Here is a 20,136-nt window from a genome sequence, read left to right as displayed (position 1 = left end):
AGACTGTCAAACATTACTACAAAACCGCCCAACACAATATGTTCTTAACATTGCCTTGATTAATGCCAAACAGTACATTCAAAACAGCAACTTGTGTCTTATAACAAAATGCTTCGATTTAGTCCCATCCTTCTTAAATTGTGGTAAAGTACCACTGAGAAGAAGTGTTGGTATTTGTTCACTAAATGTAAAAATATTGGGTACTTTGCTGTGCCCATTTACCTCCAAAGCTAGAAACATGAATCTTGTCTGATATCAAACTTTGTTGACAAAACAGCAAAACATAAAAAAACTTTAAGTGGACAAATACTTTTAGTGGGACTGTAAATTTAGCACTCTAATGTGAATGTTTTTTGATGAAGAAAAAAGCTACAAACTGGTCTAATCCAAAACCGTGGACGTTTGATATATTCAAATATAATGTTCTTTTCTATAGATAGGAATAATTTAAATTTTTGTTTGTTTTAAATGTGTCAAATGACATGGTAATGAATGAACAGACTTCTATTGTCAGGTAAACAGTACACTGTGCAGAGCACAATTCTTTAAGATATTTATAACATTTAGATTTTTAATATATTTTGGCCAAAGAACTATATTTATTTAAATAATATGAATGGTCAAAATAGAAATATCATAGATATTATATATAGTCTGCTACATATAACAATCTAATGGACATTTTCTAAAACAGCACTGTTATAATTACAGACATAATTATGTAGACTGCAATGAATATTAGATGATTACAACTGACTGAACTGAACTACGAATAATAGGTCTTACTTCCATCTGACTTGGTTGAACTAAAATGCATTATTGTTCATCTTTACCCGGGTGACAAGCAACCACTGCTTGTCTCACAAAGTTGGATTAAAATGTAACAAAATGATGCCATTAGTCTTAGTATTATTACTGTGATGAGCATGGGCCTCTCAGACCACTCCCAGTTCTTGAAACAGCTCTGTCACCAGGTTACGTTTCAGATTTGTGAGCCCTGAAAGGGTTGTGTGAAACACAGCTGCAGTGAATGAAAGCAACACAAACGTTTAGATGTCATAATGTTATTTTGAGGACACTGGGTGATATGTCACTCACATGCTATAAGTCTGCCTACACTGGGTGTTCTCTCGTTATTTGGCCCTAAAAGTCACCAGGGTAAAGGTGGATGCAAGGTGGTTGGAATGGAAGTTATCAGTCAGTTATTTGGAGACATCAGCAGATGTTTTTATCCTGATGGAGGATTAATGAAAGTGAGAACCACAGTAGAACAACCCATTTTCTTCCTTGAGAAACCTCATGGTTGCAAAGAATACCTGTGGTTCCCTCGGTGGTCTACCTGCTGACTTTGCTAGAACATTTAGTTGTAGCCATGGCATGAATTTGGCTGTTTTTCCTTTAAAGCATGGCATTTAAACTGTTTTATAACCTTTGGACAGGAAGTAAGAAAACTACTTTCTTCACCTTTATGAATCTCCACCACTTTTCCTTTTCCCTGCTCATTTCAGCCTTTTTTGTATGGCCAATAAGCAGTCGCTCATCCATTCAATATATTCCCATTAGAAAGTACTTATTTTTTATCAAGAAAGCAATTGCTTTTCTTTACAGCAAGTTGCAGTCACCCTGTTCTGTTCCAGACGATACATCATTGTTCCATATGAGATTGCCTTTTTGTGTTTAGATGTCGTGGTTTCAAAGGCTCTGTGTACATATGTTTTAAAAGTATTTATCTGCTTTGAAAACCAATAGAAAAGCTTGTTGTGGTCCATTTACAGTTCATACCATCAAGGTTTTTAGGTTTTCTGTCCTTGATGAATGTGGGAAACTATTGGAATACCACAGATTTTAAGACAGTGTTATTTAAACAGCACAGCAAATTCCTAATGACAATTTGAGTTCTCACATAAAAACTTTTACATTTATCTCTGAGTTATTGTGCTATTCAGACAAGAAGTGAGTATTTTGTGTTATGTTCTCATATCAAAAACCCTGCAAGTGTGTTTTTTCTTCCCAGGCCTGACACTTCCACCTTGCCATGTTTACTCATTTAGGCCAGCGACATTTCTCTGGAAAATATGCATCACTATAACTGTCTCTTTGTGAAGCACCAGGCCTCTGTAATATTTCTCACCTAGGTGAGTGTGTGCTAATGTCAGAGCAGAGTCTGCGCTGGTTAACCCCTAGATCACTGGGCAACTGCAGTATTTGTGTGTGTGTGTGTGTGTGTGTGTGTGTGTAGGGGGGACATTCGCTCACCTTGTGGGATGGAGTCTCTCTCCCTCCATTTGCTGTCATTATATTTAATGTTGTGCATTTTATTGTTTCTTGCTGTGCAACGCCTGACAAACACACAGTGTTCAAAGTTTAGGCCACGACTGTTTGTTCTGCAGCTACAAAGAAACTCATCCCTAACCTTCCTAGCAGATCTTAATTTGAAGCCATGAGGCGGCTTCCTGTCGTGTCTCTGTATCTGTTGGGGATTGGCGGAGCCCGGAGGGGCCCGGTCGGCAGGGGTCATGCTCTTTATGCAACCGCTTTTTTAACACTCTCTGTGTCTCGGCCCTCCAAAATGAAAAGGAAGAGGCTACTGAATGATACGGGATGCCAAGGTGTGAGAGGTCCCCTTTACATTTACGGCCTCTGTGGAACTGGAGGAAGTGGTGCACTAAAGCGGAGTCGTGCTCCAAAGCCCTCACTCAATTCCAAGTACATCACAGACAGGCCAGTCAGAGGTGACAGAAACAGAGGAGCCTCAGAGAACCGCCATAAAAGCTGTTGTTTACCTGGGATACATCACACTAAATATGGCAGATATTGAAAATATATTGGCCATATGTAGATACACTGGCCATAATTTGATTTTAAACTAGAAATTGCCTTGTCACCTCGCAGAAAACTAAACATAATTTGTTTTACTGCATATTATTGTTGTATGACTTTTACAGCTCTCCGCTGTAACTTCAAAATAAGTGGTGTAATTTCATTTGTAACAGTGCGTCGCCATAGTTTCTGCTCACAAACTGTCTAATTCTGTTTCAAAGAACTTTGGAGTCGAAAGGTCAGAATGGAGAAAGTGCTGTGATGGATGCATGTTTTGTTCTTACATTCTGTTTGTGCTCTATATTATTTATATGGTCAAGAAAATAAAAATGTTTGATATAACAAAAATATGTCTTTCTGCTTCTTGTTTATCATTTAAAGTAGCACAGATAAGCGAAAATGTTTGGAGCTGATCTTATAGATGACAAATGTAGAGAAGAAATACTCCTCAGTCAATCAATCAGTTCATACAAACCAGCCCCCCTTTGCCATCCGATCACCCACACACAAAAAACAAAGACCCCATAGAGACTTCAGATAAGCACATACAAAGTTTTAAATTACTATGGATATACCATCTATGACGGGGAAACACTAGAGATAGATTAATACCACATAATTAATGGTAAACATGTAATAAAAGTAAGAAAATAATAAAATATAAGAAATCCATATATATATATATACAGTGCCTTGCGAAAGTATTCGGCCCCGTTGAACTTTTCAACCTCTTGCCACATTTCAGGCTTCAAACATAAAGATATAAAATTCAAATTTTTTGTGAAGAATCAACAAGTGGGACACAATCGTGAAGTGGAATGAACTTTATTGGGTGTGTCAAACTCTTTTAACAAATAAAAAACTGAAAAGTGGGGCGTGTAATATTATTCGGCCCCTTTACTTTCAGTGCAGCAAACTCACTCCAGAAGTTCAGTGAGGATCTCTGAATGATCCAATGTTGTCCCAAATGACTGATGATGATAAATAGAATCCACCTGTGTGTAATCAAGTCTCTGTAGAAATGCACCTGCTCTGTGATAGTCTCAGGGTTCTGTTCAAAGCGCAGAGAACATCATGAAGACCAAGGAACACACCAGGCAGGTCCGAGATACTGTTGTGGAGAAGTTTAAAGCCGGATTTGGATACAAAAAGATTTCCCAAGCTTTAAACATCCCAAGGAGCACTGTGCAAGTAATCATATTGAAATGGAAGGAGTATCAGACCACTGTAAATCTACAAAGACCCGGCCGTCCCTCTAAACTTTCATCTCGAACAAGGAGAAGACTGATCAGAGATTCAATTCAATTCAATTCAATTCAAAAATACTTTATTAATCCCAAAGGGAAATTAAATGTTGTTATAGCTCATATTATGAAGGTTTCCTCAAAGAGCCATTGTAGATGCTGATGGCTGTGGGCAGGAAGGATCTCCTGTAGCGCTCCGTCTTACAGCTGATCTGAAGAATCCTCTGACTGAAGACACTCTGTTGTTGTAGGACAGTCTCATGAAGAGGATGCTCAGGGTTCTCCATAATGTTCTTCATTTTATGAAGAATCCTTCTTTCCACAATGATCTCCAGAGGTTCCAGAGGAGTCCCCAGAACAGAACCAGCCTTCTTCATCAGCTTGTTGAGCTTTTTTAAGTCCCTGGCTCTGATGCTGCTTCCCCAGCAGATGATGGTAGAAGAGATCACACTCTCCACAACAGACTTATAGAAGATATGCAGCATCTTGCTGCAAACACCAAAGGACCTAAGCTTCCTCAAGAAGTACAGTCTGCTCTGTCCCTTCTTGTAGATGGCTTCACAGTTGCATCTCCACTCTAGTCTGTTGTCCAGGTGAACACCGAGGTATTTAGAATCAGAATCAGAATCAGAATCAGAAAAGCTTTATTGCCAAGTACGTTTTTGGACATACAAGGAATTTGTTTTGGCGTAGTCGGTGCAATACAGTACAAATTAAACAGTACAAACATATCTACAATATAATATAAATATAAGTGCACAGTTTTAAGTGAGTGAGAGTAAATATAGAGCAGTATAAGATGCAAGAGCAATACAACAGTGCAGGTGATCATTGTGCAAGTAAAGCAGTGCAAGTAAGCAGGAGTCCAAGCTGAGCGTTAATGTAACGCTCCTCCACCACCTCCACTTCTTCTCCCATGATAGAAATAGTTTTTGACTTATTCCTGTTTCTCTTAAAATCTAAAATCATCTCCTTTGTTTTAGTCACGTTCAAAATGAGATGATTGTTTCCACACCATGCCACAAAGCGGTCCACCACCTTCCTGTACTCATCTTCTTGTCCATCTCTGATCCACCCCACGACTGCAGAATCATCCGAGTATTTCTGCAGATGACAGGAGTCTGTCTTGTACTGGAAGTCTGAGGTGTACAGAGTGAAAAGGAATGGTGAGAGTACAGTCCCCTGTGGTGCTCCTGTGCTGCTGACTACCTGGTTAGACTCACAACCCTTCAGTCTCACAAACTGTGGTCTGTTTGTCAGGTAGTCTTTGATCCAGGAGATTGTTGAGGCATCCACCTGAGTCTTCTGGAGTTTCTGACAAAGCAAATCAGGTTGGATTGTATTAAATGCACTGGAGAAATCAAAGAACATGATCCTCACAGTGCTGCTGGCTTTGTCCAGATGACAGTGGGTTTGTTGAAGCAGGTGTATGATGGCATCTTCAACTCCAACTCCACAGCAATAAGCAAACTGAAGGTGGTCCTGATAGTTTATTGTTTGCTTACTCAGGTGGGCCAACAGGAGTCTCTCTAGGACCTTCATGATGTGAGATGTCAGGGCAACAGGTCTATAGTCATTGAAGACTGATGGGTGAGTTTTCTTTGGTACCGGAACAAGACAGGAGGTCTTCCACAACACCAGAACCTTCTTCTGGGCCAGGCTAAGGTTGAAGAGGTGTTGCAGAATCCCACAGAGCTGCTCTGCACAGGCCTTCAGGACTCTAGGGCTGACATGATCTGGACCTGCAGCCTTATTCCTATTCAGTCTCTTCAGTTGTCTCTTCACCTGACTTCTTGAGACACACAAGTGGAAGGGGGAAGCAAAGGAAGCATCAGCATCTTCTGATATGGTTGAAGGCAAATATGTAGAAGCAGAAGGATGTAGATGCAGCCAAGAGGCCCATGATCACTCTGGATGAACTGCAGAGATCTACAGCTGAGGTGGGAGAGTCTGTCAGCAGGGACAGGGAAGATGGTCAAAATTGATGGGAAGATGGATGGGGCCAAATACAGGACCATTCTGGAAGAAAACCTGTTGGAGTCTGCAAGAGACCTGAGACTGGGACAGAGATTTATTTTCCAACAAGACAATGATCCAAAACATAAAGCCAAATCTACAATGGAAATGTTCACAAATAAACGTATCTAGGTGTTGGAATGGTCAAGTCAAAGTCCAGACCTGAATCCAATCGAGAATCTGTGGAAAGAGCTGAAGACTGCTGTTCATGAATGCTCTCCATCCAACCTCACTGAGCTCCAGGGGGGGCCGAATGCTAGGGGACTGAATAATATTGCACTCCCCACTTTTCAGTTTTTTATTTGTTAAAAAAGTTTGACACATCCAATAAATTTCATTCCACTTCACGATTGTGTCCCACTTGTTGTTGATTCTTCACAAACAATTAGAATTTTATATCTTTATGTTTGAAGCCTGAAATGTGGCAAGAGGATGACCAGTTCAAGGGAGCCGAGTACTTTTGCAAGGCACTGTATATATATATATATATATATATATATATATATATATATATATATATATATACATACATATATATATATATATATATATATATATAATATATATTAATTTGCTAGAAATAAGATAGATCAGTAACTAGGAAAACATGGGAATGAATAACTTATAGGAACCAACATCTCAAAGAAATAACAAAATAGCTAAAGCGTTAAAAGTGATCAAATATAAAACCAAACTCTAGAACTAAAGATCAGTATAAATAACGTATATACAGTGCCTTGTGAAAGTACTCGGCCCCTTAAACTTTTCAACCTCTTGCCACATTTCAGGCTTCAAACATAAAAATATAAAATTCAAATTTTTTATGAAGAATCAACAACAAGTGGGACACAATCATGAAGTGGAATGAAATTTATTGGATGTGTCAAACTTTTTTAACAAATAAAAAACTGAAAAGTGGGGCGTGCAATATTATTCGGCTACTTTACTTTCAGTGCAGCAAACTCACTCCAGAGGTTCAGTGAGGATCTCTGAATGATCCAAAGTTGTCCCAAATGACTGATGATGATAAATAGAATCCACCTGTGTGTAATCAAGTCTCTGTAGAAATGCACCTGCTCTGTGATAGTCTCAGGGTTCTGTTCAAAGCGCAGAGAGCATCATGAAGACCAAGGAACACACCAGGCAGGTCTGAGGTACTGTTGTGGAGAAGTTTTAAGCCAGATTTGGATACAAAAAGATTTCCCAAGCTTTAAACATCCCAAGGAGCACTGTGCAAGTAATCATATTGAAATGGAAGGCGTATCAGACCACTGCAAATCTACCAAGACCCGGCCGTCCCTCTAAACTTTCATCTTGAACAAGGAGAAGACTGATCAGAGATGCAGCCAAGAGGCCCATGATCACTCTGGATGAACTGCAGAGATCTACAGCTGAGGTGGGAGAGTCTGTCCATAGGACAACAATCAGTTGTACACTGCACAAATCTGGCCTTTATGGAAGAGTGGCAAGAAGAAAGCCATTTCTCAAAGATATCCATAAAAAGTCTCATTTAAAGTTTGCCACAAGCTACCTGGAAGACACACCAAACATGTGGAAGAAGGTGCTCTGGTCAGATGAAACCAAAATTGAACTGTTTGGCCACAATGGAAAACGATATGTTTGGTGTAAAAGCAACACATCTCATCACCCTGGACACACCATCTCCACTGTCAAACATGGTGGTGGCAGCATCATGGTTTGGGCCTGCTTTTCATCAGCAGGGACAGGGAAGATGGTCAGAATTGATGGGAAGATGGATGGGGCCAAATACAGGACCATTCTGGAAGAAAACCTGTTGGAGTCTGCAAGAGACCTGAGACTGGGACGGAGATTTATCTTCCAACAAGACAATGATCCAAAACATAAAGCCAAATCTACAATGGAATGGTTCACAAATAAACGTATCCAGGTGTTGGAATGGCCAAGTCAAAGTCCAGACCTGAATCCAATCGAGAATCTGTGGAAAGAGCTGAAGACTGCTGTTCACAAACGCTCTCCATCCAACCTCACTGAGCTCCAGCTGTTTTGCAAGGAAGAATGGGCAAGAATTTCAGTCTCTCAATGTGCAAAACTGATAGAGACATACCCCAAGCGACTTGCAGCTGTAATTGCAGCAAAGGGTGGCGCTACAAAGTATTAACGCAAGGGGGCCGAATAATATTGCACTCCCCACTTTTCAGTTTTTTATTTGTTAAAAAAGTTTGACATATCCAATAAATTTCATTCCACTTCATGATTGTGTCCCACTTTTTGTTGATTCTTCACAAAAAATTAGAATTTTATATCTTTATGTTTGAAGCCTGAAATGTGACAAGAGGTTGACCAGTTCAAGGGGGCCAAGTACTTCCGGAAGGCACTGTATGTAATGAATTACCTGGTACAGAAAGAAAATAAAATTCTCCTAGCTAATTTAATATGATATAAAGCTCTACTTTGTGTCTAAGTTAATATTAGTTTAGCTTGCATGAATAACAATTTCTTATTTCTTATTTTTATCTGCGTTCCAGCCGTAATATTATATGTCTCTCATAGGAATGTCTTTTTTTCTAGATATTGTTTTGCTTTGAATCAGAAATAAAAGCAACAACTTTAAGTTTTCTCAACATCTGGCGCTGTTGTTTGTTAAAATAAAAGATTGGTCTAACAATTAAGAAACCACAAAGTGTAATGTAATGAAAGTAGGATCCGGTATAGATTAATTCTTCATGTTGTCATTTGTCATATTTATATTATGATTTTTTATATTGTTTATATTTTGACTTTTTTTATATGTTTTAACTATTTATTCATTTTTCACACTGATCTACTCTTCTAGAAAAACAACGAATTTTTGGTATGATATTTTGAAATGAAATGAATGTAAATCAGTTTGATTTAAATGGGTAGCTATTCTTTTTCAGTATGTTCTATAGTTACTATCTTTACTATTTAAAGCTATTAGACAGGAATACATCCCTACAAACAACCTTTCACCTTACTGTGTGTCAGTGCTGCAGATTAAAGTAACTCATCAATGTTTTTGTGCAGCAGCAGGGTATGCTTAAAATAAAATAACAGATCCAAAGATTCATGTTATTGAAGTTAAAATGAAGAATGGTCAGAGCGTTTATTACCTCGACTGTAAGTACAGTCTCATTGAACGGTGATTTATGTGTTTTGCTCTGAGATGATAGGAACTAAAGCAGGAGTGGCCAAAATTCACCAAAAGAGGAAACTAAACTGTACATAAACATTTGCCTATAAGCGGGAAATCTCAGGTCAGACGCCTGTGTCATATAACACAATGCTAAGTTAGATTTGACCAGACTTGGTTTCCTTCTTCTTAGCCTGACATTTCGACTAAAAGCAGAGAGTCTTTTATACTGTTGGAGGTGGGCTTCTGTAGTGGGTGCTCCAAGCAGATGTAGGGAATAAAAATATCACTCTAGAATAATAATTCATGTGTTCATGATGTGAATGAAGAACTCAAATTACTTCTTGGTCAACAGGAATTTTTTTCCCAAGCAAGAAAATGTATTTTGGTCCCCAAGTTTCTTTTATGCATACAAGCTAAAGTAGACTGATTGTGAGATACACACAAATGTCAGTTTTTGTCAGACATTACCTAGATGAAATTAGAGTTTTTCAGAACAATCTTTTGTATAAAGATCTATAAAGTTCCTGACAAACACAGAATTTCTTTAAAAAAATGTGTCTTCATCCATACAGATAAATGACCCAAAGCTTGGCAGTAATTATGTCAAGGTCCCTGGAATACACCAAAAACAAAGGTTTGGAGTACGTACTTAAACTTGCTGTTGTTACATCTGGTGTGTCTGGGCTGGGGGCCTGTTTTAGTGGCAGGGCTACAACATCTTCATTTATAATATAGTTAATATTGGTTATCTACACAAAAATCTAACAGGTTCAAACACCTCACAGTAATATGGGCAAACAATGGCTGGGAAATGTATTTGTGTTTGCAAAACATGTATTAAGTAATAAAAAAATAAAAATTTTAAGGCTGGCCTGTGATGGAGAAAGGCACCAGTCATTTTCTACCGCTTATTTCATAGTGGGTCACGGGGGAGCTGGTGCCTATCTCCAGCAGTCTATGGACGAGAGGCGGGGTACACCCTGGACAGGTCGCCAGGCCATCGCAGGGCAACACACATACAACCATGCACACACTCATTCATACACCTAAAGGGCAATTTTTGAGAGACCAATTAACCTAATAGGCATGTCTTTGGACTGTGGGAGGAAGCCGGAGTACCCGGTGAGAACCCATGCACGGGGAGAACATGCAAACACCATGCAGAAAGAGCCCCAGTCGGGAATCGAACCTAGGACCTAGAATTTACTCCATCCATCCATGGATGGATGGATGGAGTAAATTCTAAGGCTCCCGAAACCTCGAGGACCCAGGCTACTGCCCCAGTACTGAAGACCAGCCCAGCCTGCATATGTTCTTGTTGAATGTGGGTTTAAAAATGAAACCGCCTTTCTTTACACATCCGAAGATTTAAGAGAAAATGAGTTCCATTTTTTTTTCTCAAGCTTTATCCAAGGACAACCTTATTTCCTCTCTGTCTGAAAAATTTGAACCTTTAAGCGGATTTCAATATTTTTCCAGTAAATAAAAGCTCTGGCGGTTGTGTAAATGAGCGTTTCACTGAATGTAATATTTAATATTAAAGCCTGACTGAGTCATCCAAAGCCATTATGCAAATTCAGGCATCACCCGTGGGCCTTCCACACCTCGGCACAACAAGAACACAGAGACTGCCCTAATGGCCCTCACTCTGCAAACACAAATCCTCTCATGTGGATTTGAGGCAACAAAAGATTAGCACAATTTGCAAATACACAGCTGAGTTCAAAGGCACAGCCCTCTTCCTTCCCTTCCTTTGTTTGCATGCACACCTTTCAGCAAGTAGGTCATCAGTTGCAATAGTGTGAGGTGGCTTTTAAGCTATAAATCCCAAATTCATCCGTGCAAAATTTGCAAAAGCAAACTTATTCCATGGACATCTGTTGAAACTGAAAGAAAAAGAGAATTTTTGTGGATTTTAGCTGTGATGGCATCCAAACCTAAAAGTTCAGAGCTGAAGCCTCTGATGTTTTCTTGAATAGCCTTGCATCTCATAAAGGAAGACATCTAAAAGTATGTCTTCTAAAAGCCAGCATTAAGTCCTGAACATATTGTTAGAATTCCACGTTTACTAAAAAACAAGTATATTTGATTCAATTTCTTCTGTATTTCTGTATAAAATCAGTTTACAAAACCTTTCACTGTCTGAGCTCAGCAGCCATTCAGGTTTTAGAGGGTTTCTTTTGCAGAGTCAGACACTGGAGGAGGAGGAAAGGTTTCTCCTGTTACTGCAGTAAAATCCACAGAATCAGACTGGAGAATCAGCTTTTATCCCCATGAAGGTGATGTGAAATTCTTTTCTCATCATTCAGCAAAGATATTCCTTCTGTTAGATGATTTTTTTTATGACTTTGTCTGCTTTTTCACTAGTTTCAATTTAATTCAATTCAATTCAGATTATATATATAGCCCCAATTCACATCACATGTTGTTTCAAGGCACTTCACAACAGTCAGGTTCATACATTCCAATTAATCCTAATAATTGAACAGTTCAGTCAGATTCAGTTATTTATTCAAATTGGATAAAAGGTTTTTCTGTCTAAGGAAACCCAGTCAGTGACTTGCAGCATTCACTCCTCCTGGATGAGCATGTAGAGACAGTGGACAGTCACTGGCGTTGACTTTGCAGCAATCCCTCATACTGAGCATGCATGTAGCGACAGTGGAGAGGAAAAACTCCCTTTTAACAGGAAGAAACCTCCAGCAGAACCAGGCTCAGTGTGAGCGGCCATCTGCCACGACCGACTGGGGGTTTGAGAGAACAGAGCAGAGACACAAAGAGAACAAAGAAGCACTGATCCAGGAGTACTTTCTATGGGAAGGAAAAGTAAATGTTGATGGATGTAGCTCCTTTAGTCGTTTCATCTAGAAAGAAAGAACAGATAAACTCTGAGCCAGTTTTCAAGGTTAGAGTCTGAAAGAGAGCACATAGAGTTAGTTACAGTAAAAGCTCAGTCAGTAGCCATGTCTAGGAGAGAGAAAGGGTTAAACACTAAAAGACAGGGCCATGTGGATCATTTGTAGAGGGTGAGCATTAAGTTTCCAGTTTTAGTCTTCAGTTGATCGTCTACTGGATGGACTTTGTGCCTCAAGTATTTATATAATGATGGCGTTAGAGGCCCGAACAAAATAAATAAATAAATAAATAACAGCTCTGAATAATAAAACCAAAAACTTTGAGAATTTTAAATTATAGGATTACAGTAAAACTTGACGTCTTCAATATTATTAGAAAAGTAGGGTTGCTTTAAAATATTAGACACTAGGGTGCTGTAATCAACAGTTAGAAAACATATTTAGAAGGTAATCGTGCTTTATTTTGATTTCTACACAAATAAAATGAATAATAATAATGTGGTTTTATCATTATTTGACAGAGAATTGGGCAAACATCAACACTTGGATGCAACTAGAAGGCCTAAAAAGTGCATAGATGAGGAGAGGAAAACATTTACTGGACTCTGAGTGAACAATGTTTCTCACAGTTTGACAGACAGAATGGGATCCAAGTAAAGTTTCTTTTAAAATCACTAAATGTTGTGAAATAGAAAAATAACTTTGTCTTCTATCCTAAATTTAAAGTTTTATTTAATTTGCATCAATTTACAAACGCAGCCTAGATAGAGATTTGGTCAAACTTATTATTAAATTGTAAAATTATTATTTTTGGATAGTGTTTCGGCTTCTAAATGTTTTAACTTGTTCTAGCTACTCAAATATAATGCTAAAATATTTCTCTAAATGTTTTATTTCACGAAGGTTCAGGATTTGGTGGGGTGGAGTTTAAACAAGAATTTCGAGGTGTGCGCACTCAAACCAAACCACGCCTCACATCCCCATGAGGTCCCTGGGGGCCCTTAAATGAGGAGGGCCTAGGGGCTTAGAATCCAGCATGCGTTCGGGCCTGAGCGCACAGGCATCTTGTTCCTGTCGGATTTAGCTCCATCTAACCTGACTTGGAAATATGACCTCTTCGAGCCCCGATCAGCGCCTGGAGCATCTGCTGAGCGCCGTGGAGAGCGAGTTCCAGAAGGGCAGCGAGAAAGGAGACGTCACGGAGAGGGATATTAAGCTAACGCTGGATGATGCAGAGCTGTGGAACAAGTTCAAAGAGTTAACCAACGAGATGATCGTCACCAAGACTGGGAGGTAGGTCTGAAGCGGAGAGGCTGAGTGGAGGCCGCGGCAGGGATCTTTACGCAACTTTACAGTTTGGGCACATTTTACGTACGAGATTTACTGAAAATAATTCAGAATTCAGAGATTACTTCCAGTATATTTTTAATGTAAGAAGCAGGGTTTTAGTTCTTAGATAAAATGTATCAATGCATGCTTCAGGGGCCTAAAATGGTTAAGAAATATTAGAAAGATTCAACACGTTTGATTTACCCTCTGAACCTCACGACCTGTTTTCCAGGAGGATGTTCCCAGTCCTCCGGGTCAGCGTCTCTGGCCTAGACCCGAACGCCATGTACTCGGTGCTGTTGGACTTCGTGGCAGCGGACAACAACCGCTGGAAATACGTGAACGGCGAGTGGGTCCCCGGCGGTAAGCCGGAGCCGCAGAGCCCCAGCTGCGTCTACATCCACCCGGACTCCCCCAACTTCGGGGCGCACTGGATGAAGGCGCCCGTCTCCTTCAGCAAAGTCAAGCTCTCCAACAAGCTGAACGGTGGAGGACAGGTGAGGAAGAAAAGGGAATGCAAAAAAAAAAAAAAAAAAGAAATTTATTTGTTACAGATGAGGATAAAAACAAAAAGATGTAAATGCTGCAAATGTAGTCTAATAGGCATCCTAAGTAAAAATGAAAATGATGGACTTGGATATTTTCCCATACTTTTTACTTAGAGTGTTTACACATAAAAATGCTCATATATAAATACACATTATTTTAGAATTTGTTCGGTTTTTACTTGATATCATTGGTCTCCTGCAGGATTTACTGTTTCAATCTCAGTTGTTGTGACAAAAATCTGCATATATTGAGAGACAGGAGGTGTAACTGCGATGTTTATCTAGATCATGCTGAACTCTCTGCACAAATACGAGCCGAGGATCCACATCGTGAAGGTCGGAGGCATTCAGAAGATGATCAGCAGTCAGTCGTTCCCCGAAACCCAGTTTATTGCTGTTACAGCTTACCAGAACGAAGAGGTTAGTTGTGCCACAACCAATCGCATTCTCAAGCCTGTCTCAAGCGTATTACGAGGTTTTCTTACATCTATGTTCTTTTGTACAGATCACTGCTCTAAAGATCAAACACAATCCTTTTGCCAAAGCTTTTCTGGATGCCAAAGAAAGGTACAGATTTCTTTATCTTAAATTATAGAATAACAGGACTTAAGGTAGATTCTTCAAACACAGAACATCCATGAACATCTTTTTGATGGCTAATAAAGGTTTACCTGTCATAATTTAAAAAAAAGAACATGCTTTAAGTTAGTCTTTGTATGAGTAGACATCTTTAGGTGAACAGTTTGCTCAGTGAAAATCTGCTCACAGAGAAGCATCTGATGCTACGTTTTCAATGCAGGAGTGACCATAAAGAAGTGTCAGACCACAGTACAGACAGCCAACAGTCCGGCTATTCTCAACGTAAGTTTCAGACTCAAAATCTTTAAAGTGTAGACAAAGTTGGAAGTGCACAGGCTTTATCTGTAATTATAATGAGAAAGTTCTTGATCCCTGATGATGATATAAACAACATGTTAATGATCTGACTTTAAACTGATGGCTTTTTGCACATTTTTCCTCTACAGTTGGAGGTTGGTTCCTCCCAGGCCAGAGTCCCATCTGCCCCAACAGCAGCCCCCCTCAGTTCAGTGGGACAGCGAGCCACCCGTCTGGCTCTTACTGCGAGCGCTACTCCAGCCTGAGGAGCCACAGAGCAGCTCCGTACCCTAGCCACTACCCCCACCGCAGTTCGAGCACAAGTAAGAACTGCTTAGGTTTACTCAACAGAACTTGTGATTAAATGCTGTCAGGAGTAAAGAGGAGAGCTTTAATTTATTTGGCCTGACTTTCTGTTCAGACAACTACATGGACAACAACTCAGGGACTCTACCGACTCATGACAGCTGGTCGGCCCTTCAGATCCCCAACTCCACAGGGATGGGCACTCTTTCTCATACCACCAACTCCACATCTAATTCTGGGTGAGAATCTTAAATATCTTTGCAAATTTTTTCTGTAAGAGGTAACATCAGTTCCCTTTTCAACTTTTTTTCTCCATCTTGTCCGCAGTCAGTATCCCAGCCTCTGGTCGGTAGCTGGGACCACGCTCACCCCTTCGGGCTCTTCCTCAACCTCCGTACCCGGAGGTCTGACCTCCCAGTTCCTGAGGGGCTCCTCCTACACAGGCCTGACCTCCTCCCTACCGGTCTCCCCGCCGTCCTCAATGTACGAGCCCAGCTTGAGCGAGGTTGGAGTTGGGGATGCTCAGTTCGAGAGCTCCATTGCCAGGCTCACAGCGACCTGGGCGCCTGTAGCTCAGAGCTACTGAGGCTGCACCGAGGCTTCCTGCATGGCCATGAGGACACGCAGAGCTGTGGTACAGACTAAGATACGGGAATGTCCTGTTGGGATGCTTGGGAAAAGGCTTAGGTCATTTATTCCAGGTTCTTGAAAAAGACACTGAAGTTCAAAGTTTTACAATATATTTAAATAGACTAATTTGATACTCAGTGCAATGAGTACAATAATCTGTTTCTTAACAACCAATAAAGACGTCGGTAATTAGGCATTACTGAAAAGTGCAATCTGCTGCCTAATGCCAAGGGAGTCACTGCTAACTTTGAAAAGGAACCAACTACTTTAATATGTAGACAGATCTGCGCTTTGAGTATTGAATGCTAACTTGCTCTTAGTCAGCTTCAAATTGATTTTCCACTATGTTCATTGACATTTTTTAAAATCTTTAACCCTAAAAGAGAAAAGAAGGCTCCGCTAACATGAATATGTACATGTGTGTATATAGAGAAAATTAATGTTTGTTTTTTCCATTTAAATGTGCCTTTTATGAAGGTTTCCAAAGTGCCTTGATTCCTGGCAGGCTTTTAATGGATTAAAAAAAGTCCCCTGCCCATGCCATGTACATAAGCTATCTATTTCTACTTGAACTTGCTGCACGTTTTATTTATGTCATTTAATAATAAATTAAAAATATCTGCTTTCTCAAATGTGTTTCACCTGGTCTGTTTCTGTCTTAAAGACAATTATTTGAATTGAATCGACAAAAATGCAGTAATTCTCACAGTGTACACACCCTGGTAAAAGGGCAGGTTTTTGTGAAAATGAGACCTTGATGAATAAATTCAACATTTCTTTCATGTGTGGTTGACATTTATCCTGAACAGCTTACCTGAAAATCAAATAAATCTTTTAGAAGGAAAGACATTTCTAAAAGTGCTATGACACTAGTATACACACCTTTGAACTAAAGTTTTTAAAAGCACCTTTTCTACTTGGAGTCCATCGAAATTCTACACTTTGACAATATTTTCCCACCCTACCTTGAAGAAGTCCTCCACATTTAGATTGTGAGGATAACTAGTGCCTACCGCCCTTGGGTGACCCCACAGATTTAATTCTGGACTTTGGCTAGGCCATTACAAATCTATTTTTTTTCTCTCATAAAGTTATTCTGTTGTTGATTTGGATGGATGCTTGATCGCACTGTGATACTAAAATATAAAATCCTCCCTCATATTTAGCTTTTTAGCAGACGAATGGCAGAACTGGCTGGTATTATGACATGTTTATAATTTCCATCCACTCTAACAAAAATCAAAAAAATTGAAGACAGGTAACCACTGATCATTATGCTGCCACCACTATGTTTCACTTTGGTGATGGAGTTCTTTTGGTAATGTTCATTGCTGTTTTTGCATCACACTTAACATTTTGAATTTTTAGCCAAAATTTCAAGTTTATTTTTATGAGATCATAATTCCCACAAGGTTTTGGGTGATTATACCTATGGTCCGGATGATTTCATTTGAAGAAAACTCTTACGTGTGTTGTGGATGTTTTGTAGTCCTATCCTGACTGATTCATTTGAACAGTGAGATCATTGTAGCAGTTTTCACCTTTCCGCACTATTGCTTTAAAAACCCCAGAGAGATAAAAAAAAAAAAAAAAAGATGAATTTCATTATAACTGATGTTTATTGGGCTGAATGCTGATATTAAATCAACAAAGTATTGGGTTAAGGTGTGCACACTTGTGACCAGGTCATTGCACCTTTTTATTTTTTACATCTGTTCTACAGGCTGCACGGTGGCGCAGTTGGTAGCACTGTTGCCTTGCAGCAAGAAGGTCCTGGGTTCAATTCCCGACCGGGGGTCTTTCTGCATGGAGTTTGCATGTTCTCCCTGTGCATGTGTGGGTTCTCACCGGGTACTCCGGCTTCCTCCCACAGTCCAAAAACATGCCTGTTAGGTTAATTGGTCTCTCTAAATTGCCCTTAGGTGTATGAATGAGTGTGTGCATGGTTGTTTGTGTGTTGCCCTGCAATGGACTGGCGACTTGTCCAGGGTGTACCCTGCCTCTTGCCCATAGACTGCTGGAGATAGGCACCAGCTCCCCGGTGACCCACTATGGAATAAGTGGTAGAAAATGACTGACTGACATCTGTTCTACTAACAGATTTGCCTGTTTTTCAGGATGCCAGGTATACAGGATGTATTCATAAATATTCCATAAATTAGAAGACGCTTTGCGATGAGGCTCGTTTGTCAGATTAAAACTACCTTTTCAAAATAATAACCTTAAAGCAGGTATGAACCATACGTATCATTAAGCAGACATTTCTGTACTAAAAAGTTCGTTCGTTCGTTCGTCGTCTTCCGCTTATCCAGGACCGGGTCGCGGGGGCAGCAGACTCAGCAGAGACGCCCAGACGTCCCTCTCTCCAGACACCTCCTCCAGTTCCTCCAGGGGGAGCCCAAGGCGTTCCCAGGCCAGCCGAGAGACATAGTCCCTCCAGCGTGTCCTGGGCCGTCCCCTGGGCCTCCTCCCGGTGGGACGTGCCTGGAACACCTCCCGAGGAAGGCGTCCAGGAGGCATCCGGTATAGATGCCCGAGCCACCTCAACTGGCTCCTCTCGATGTGGAGGAGCAGCGGCTCTACTCCGAGCCCCTCCCGGATGGCCGAGCTCCACAATGGACAATGGACCGGCACAGCGCCCCCATTACTGTGGCAGCCGCACCGATCCGTCTGTCGATCTCCCGCTCCATTCTTCCCTCACTCGTGAACAAGACCCCGAGATACTTAAACTCCTCCACTTGAGGCAGGGACTCCCCTCCAACCTGAAGAGGACAAGCCACCCTTTTCCGGTCGAGTACCATGGCCTCGGACTTGGATGAGTTGATCCTCATCCCAGCTGCTTCACACTCGGTTGCGAACCGCCACAACGCATGCTGTAGGTCTTGGCTAGAGGGGGCCAGCAGGACCACGTCATCCGCAAAAAGAAGAGACAAAATCCACTGGTCCCCAAACCAGATCCCCTCCGGCCCTTGGCTGCGTCTAGAAATCCTGTTCATAAAAGTTATGAACAGGACCGGCGACAAAGGGCAGCCCTGCCGGAGTCCAACATGCACTGGGAACAGGTCCGACTTAGTGCCGGCAATGCGGACCAAACTCCTGCTCCGCTCGTACAGGGACCGGATGGCCCCTAATAAAGGGCCCCCGATTCCATACTCCTGGAACACCCCCCACAGGGCATCATGAGGGACACAGTAGTTGGAACACACCCTCCGGTCCCCCTTCTTATAAAGGGGGACCACCACCCCAGTCTGCCAGTCCAGAGGCACTGTCCCCGACCGCCACGTAATGTTGAAGAGGCGTGTCAACCATGACAGCCCTACAACATCCAGAGACTTGAGGTACTCAGGGCTGATCTCATCCACCCCCGAAGCCTTGCCACCGCGGAGCTTTTTAACCACCTCGGTGACTTCAGCCTGGGTGATGAAAGAGTCCAACCCCGAGTCCCCAGCCTCTGTTTCCACCACAGAATGCGTGATGGCAGGATTGAGGAGATCCTCGAAGTACTCCTTCCACCGCCCGATAATGTCCTCAGTCGAGGTCAGCAGTCTCCTGCCCCCACTATAAACAGTGTTGACAAAGCACTGCTTCCCCCTCCTGAGGCGCCGGACGGTTTGCCAGAATTGCTTCGAGGCCAACCGGTAGTCCTTCTCCATGGCCTCACCGAACTCTTCCCAGGCCCGAGTTTTTGCCTCTGCCACAGCCCGGGCCGCAGCACGCTTGACCTCACGGTACCCGTCAGCCGCCTCAGGAGTCCCACAAGCCAACCACAGCCGATAGGACTCCTTCTTCAGCTTAACAACATCCCTTACTGCCAGTGTCCAGGTGGGAGTTGAATACATCCCTGGCCGAGGGCTCCGCCAGGCGTTCCCAGCAGACCCTCACTTTGCGCTTGGGCCTGCCAAGTCTGTCAGGCTTTCTCCTCCTCCAGCGGATCCAACTCACCACCAGGTAGTGATCAGTGGACAGCTCAGCCCCTCTCTTCACCCGAGTGTCCAAAACATGCGGCCGTAGGTCTGATGGTACGACAACAAAGTCGATCATCGACCTCCTGCCTAGGGTGTCCTGGTGCCAAGTGCACTGATGGACACCCTTATGTTTGAACATGGTGTTCGTTATGGACAATCCGTGACTAGCACAGAAGTCCAATAACAAAACACCCCTCGGATTCAGATCGGGGAGGCCATTCCTCCCGATCACGCCTGTCCAGGTGTCACTGTCGTTCCCCACGTGGGCGTTGAAGTCCCCCAGCAGAATAATGGAGTCCCCGGGAGGGGCACTATCCAGCAGCCCCGACAGGGACGCCAAGAAGGACGGGTACTCTGCATTACCACTCGGCCCGTAGGCTTAAATGATAGTCAGAGACCTCTCCCCTACCC

The 20,136-nt window shown here is 41.7% G+C and overlaps 1 protein-coding gene across 1 annotated transcript; it reads left to right on the top strand.

The window, feature by feature from the left end:
- The first annotated feature begins 13,101 nt into the window (after positions 1-13,101).
- Positions 13,102-16,542, top strand: tbxta (T-box transcription factor Ta). Its single transcript, XM_047384231.1, has 8 exons — positions 13,102-13,364; positions 13,633-13,897; positions 14,234-14,368; positions 14,454-14,515; positions 14,748-14,809; positions 14,974-15,147; positions 15,246-15,369; positions 15,458-16,542. Exons 1-8 carry the CDS (start codon positions 13,180-13,182, stop codon positions 15,714-15,716), a joined length of 1,266 nt encoding a protein of 421 aa, XP_047240187.1. The 5' UTR covers positions 13,102-13,179; the 3' UTR covers positions 15,717-16,542.
- Positions 16,543-20,136: the final 3,594 nt, after the last annotated feature.

Source organism: Girardinichthys multiradiatus, chromosome 13 (genome assembly GCF_021462225.1).
Source record: "Girardinichthys multiradiatus isolate DD_20200921_A chromosome 13, DD_fGirMul_XY1, whole genome shotgun sequence".
Taxonomy (NCBI): domain Eukaryota; kingdom Metazoa; phylum Chordata; class Actinopteri; order Cyprinodontiformes; family Goodeidae; genus Girardinichthys; species Girardinichthys multiradiatus.
The sequence above is the reverse complement of the archived record's forward strand: the minus strand, read 5'-3'. Positions and strand labels throughout refer to the sequence as shown.

Excerpts from the sequence above, each read along its gene's own strand:
- tbxta (XM_047384231.1), top strand. The coding sequence starts at position 13,180 with ATGACCTCTTCGAGCCCCGATCAGCGCCTGGAGCATCTGCTGAGCGCC. Across the intron at positions 14,369-14,453 it reads CAGCTTACCAGAACGAAGAG|ATCACTGCTCTAAAGATCAA; the intron begins GTTAGTTGTGCC and ends TCTTTTGTACAG. Across the intron at positions 14,810-14,973 it reads ACAGTCCGGCTATTCTCAAC|TTGGAGGTTGGTTCCTCCCA; the intron begins GTAAGTTTCAGA and ends TTTCCTCTACAG.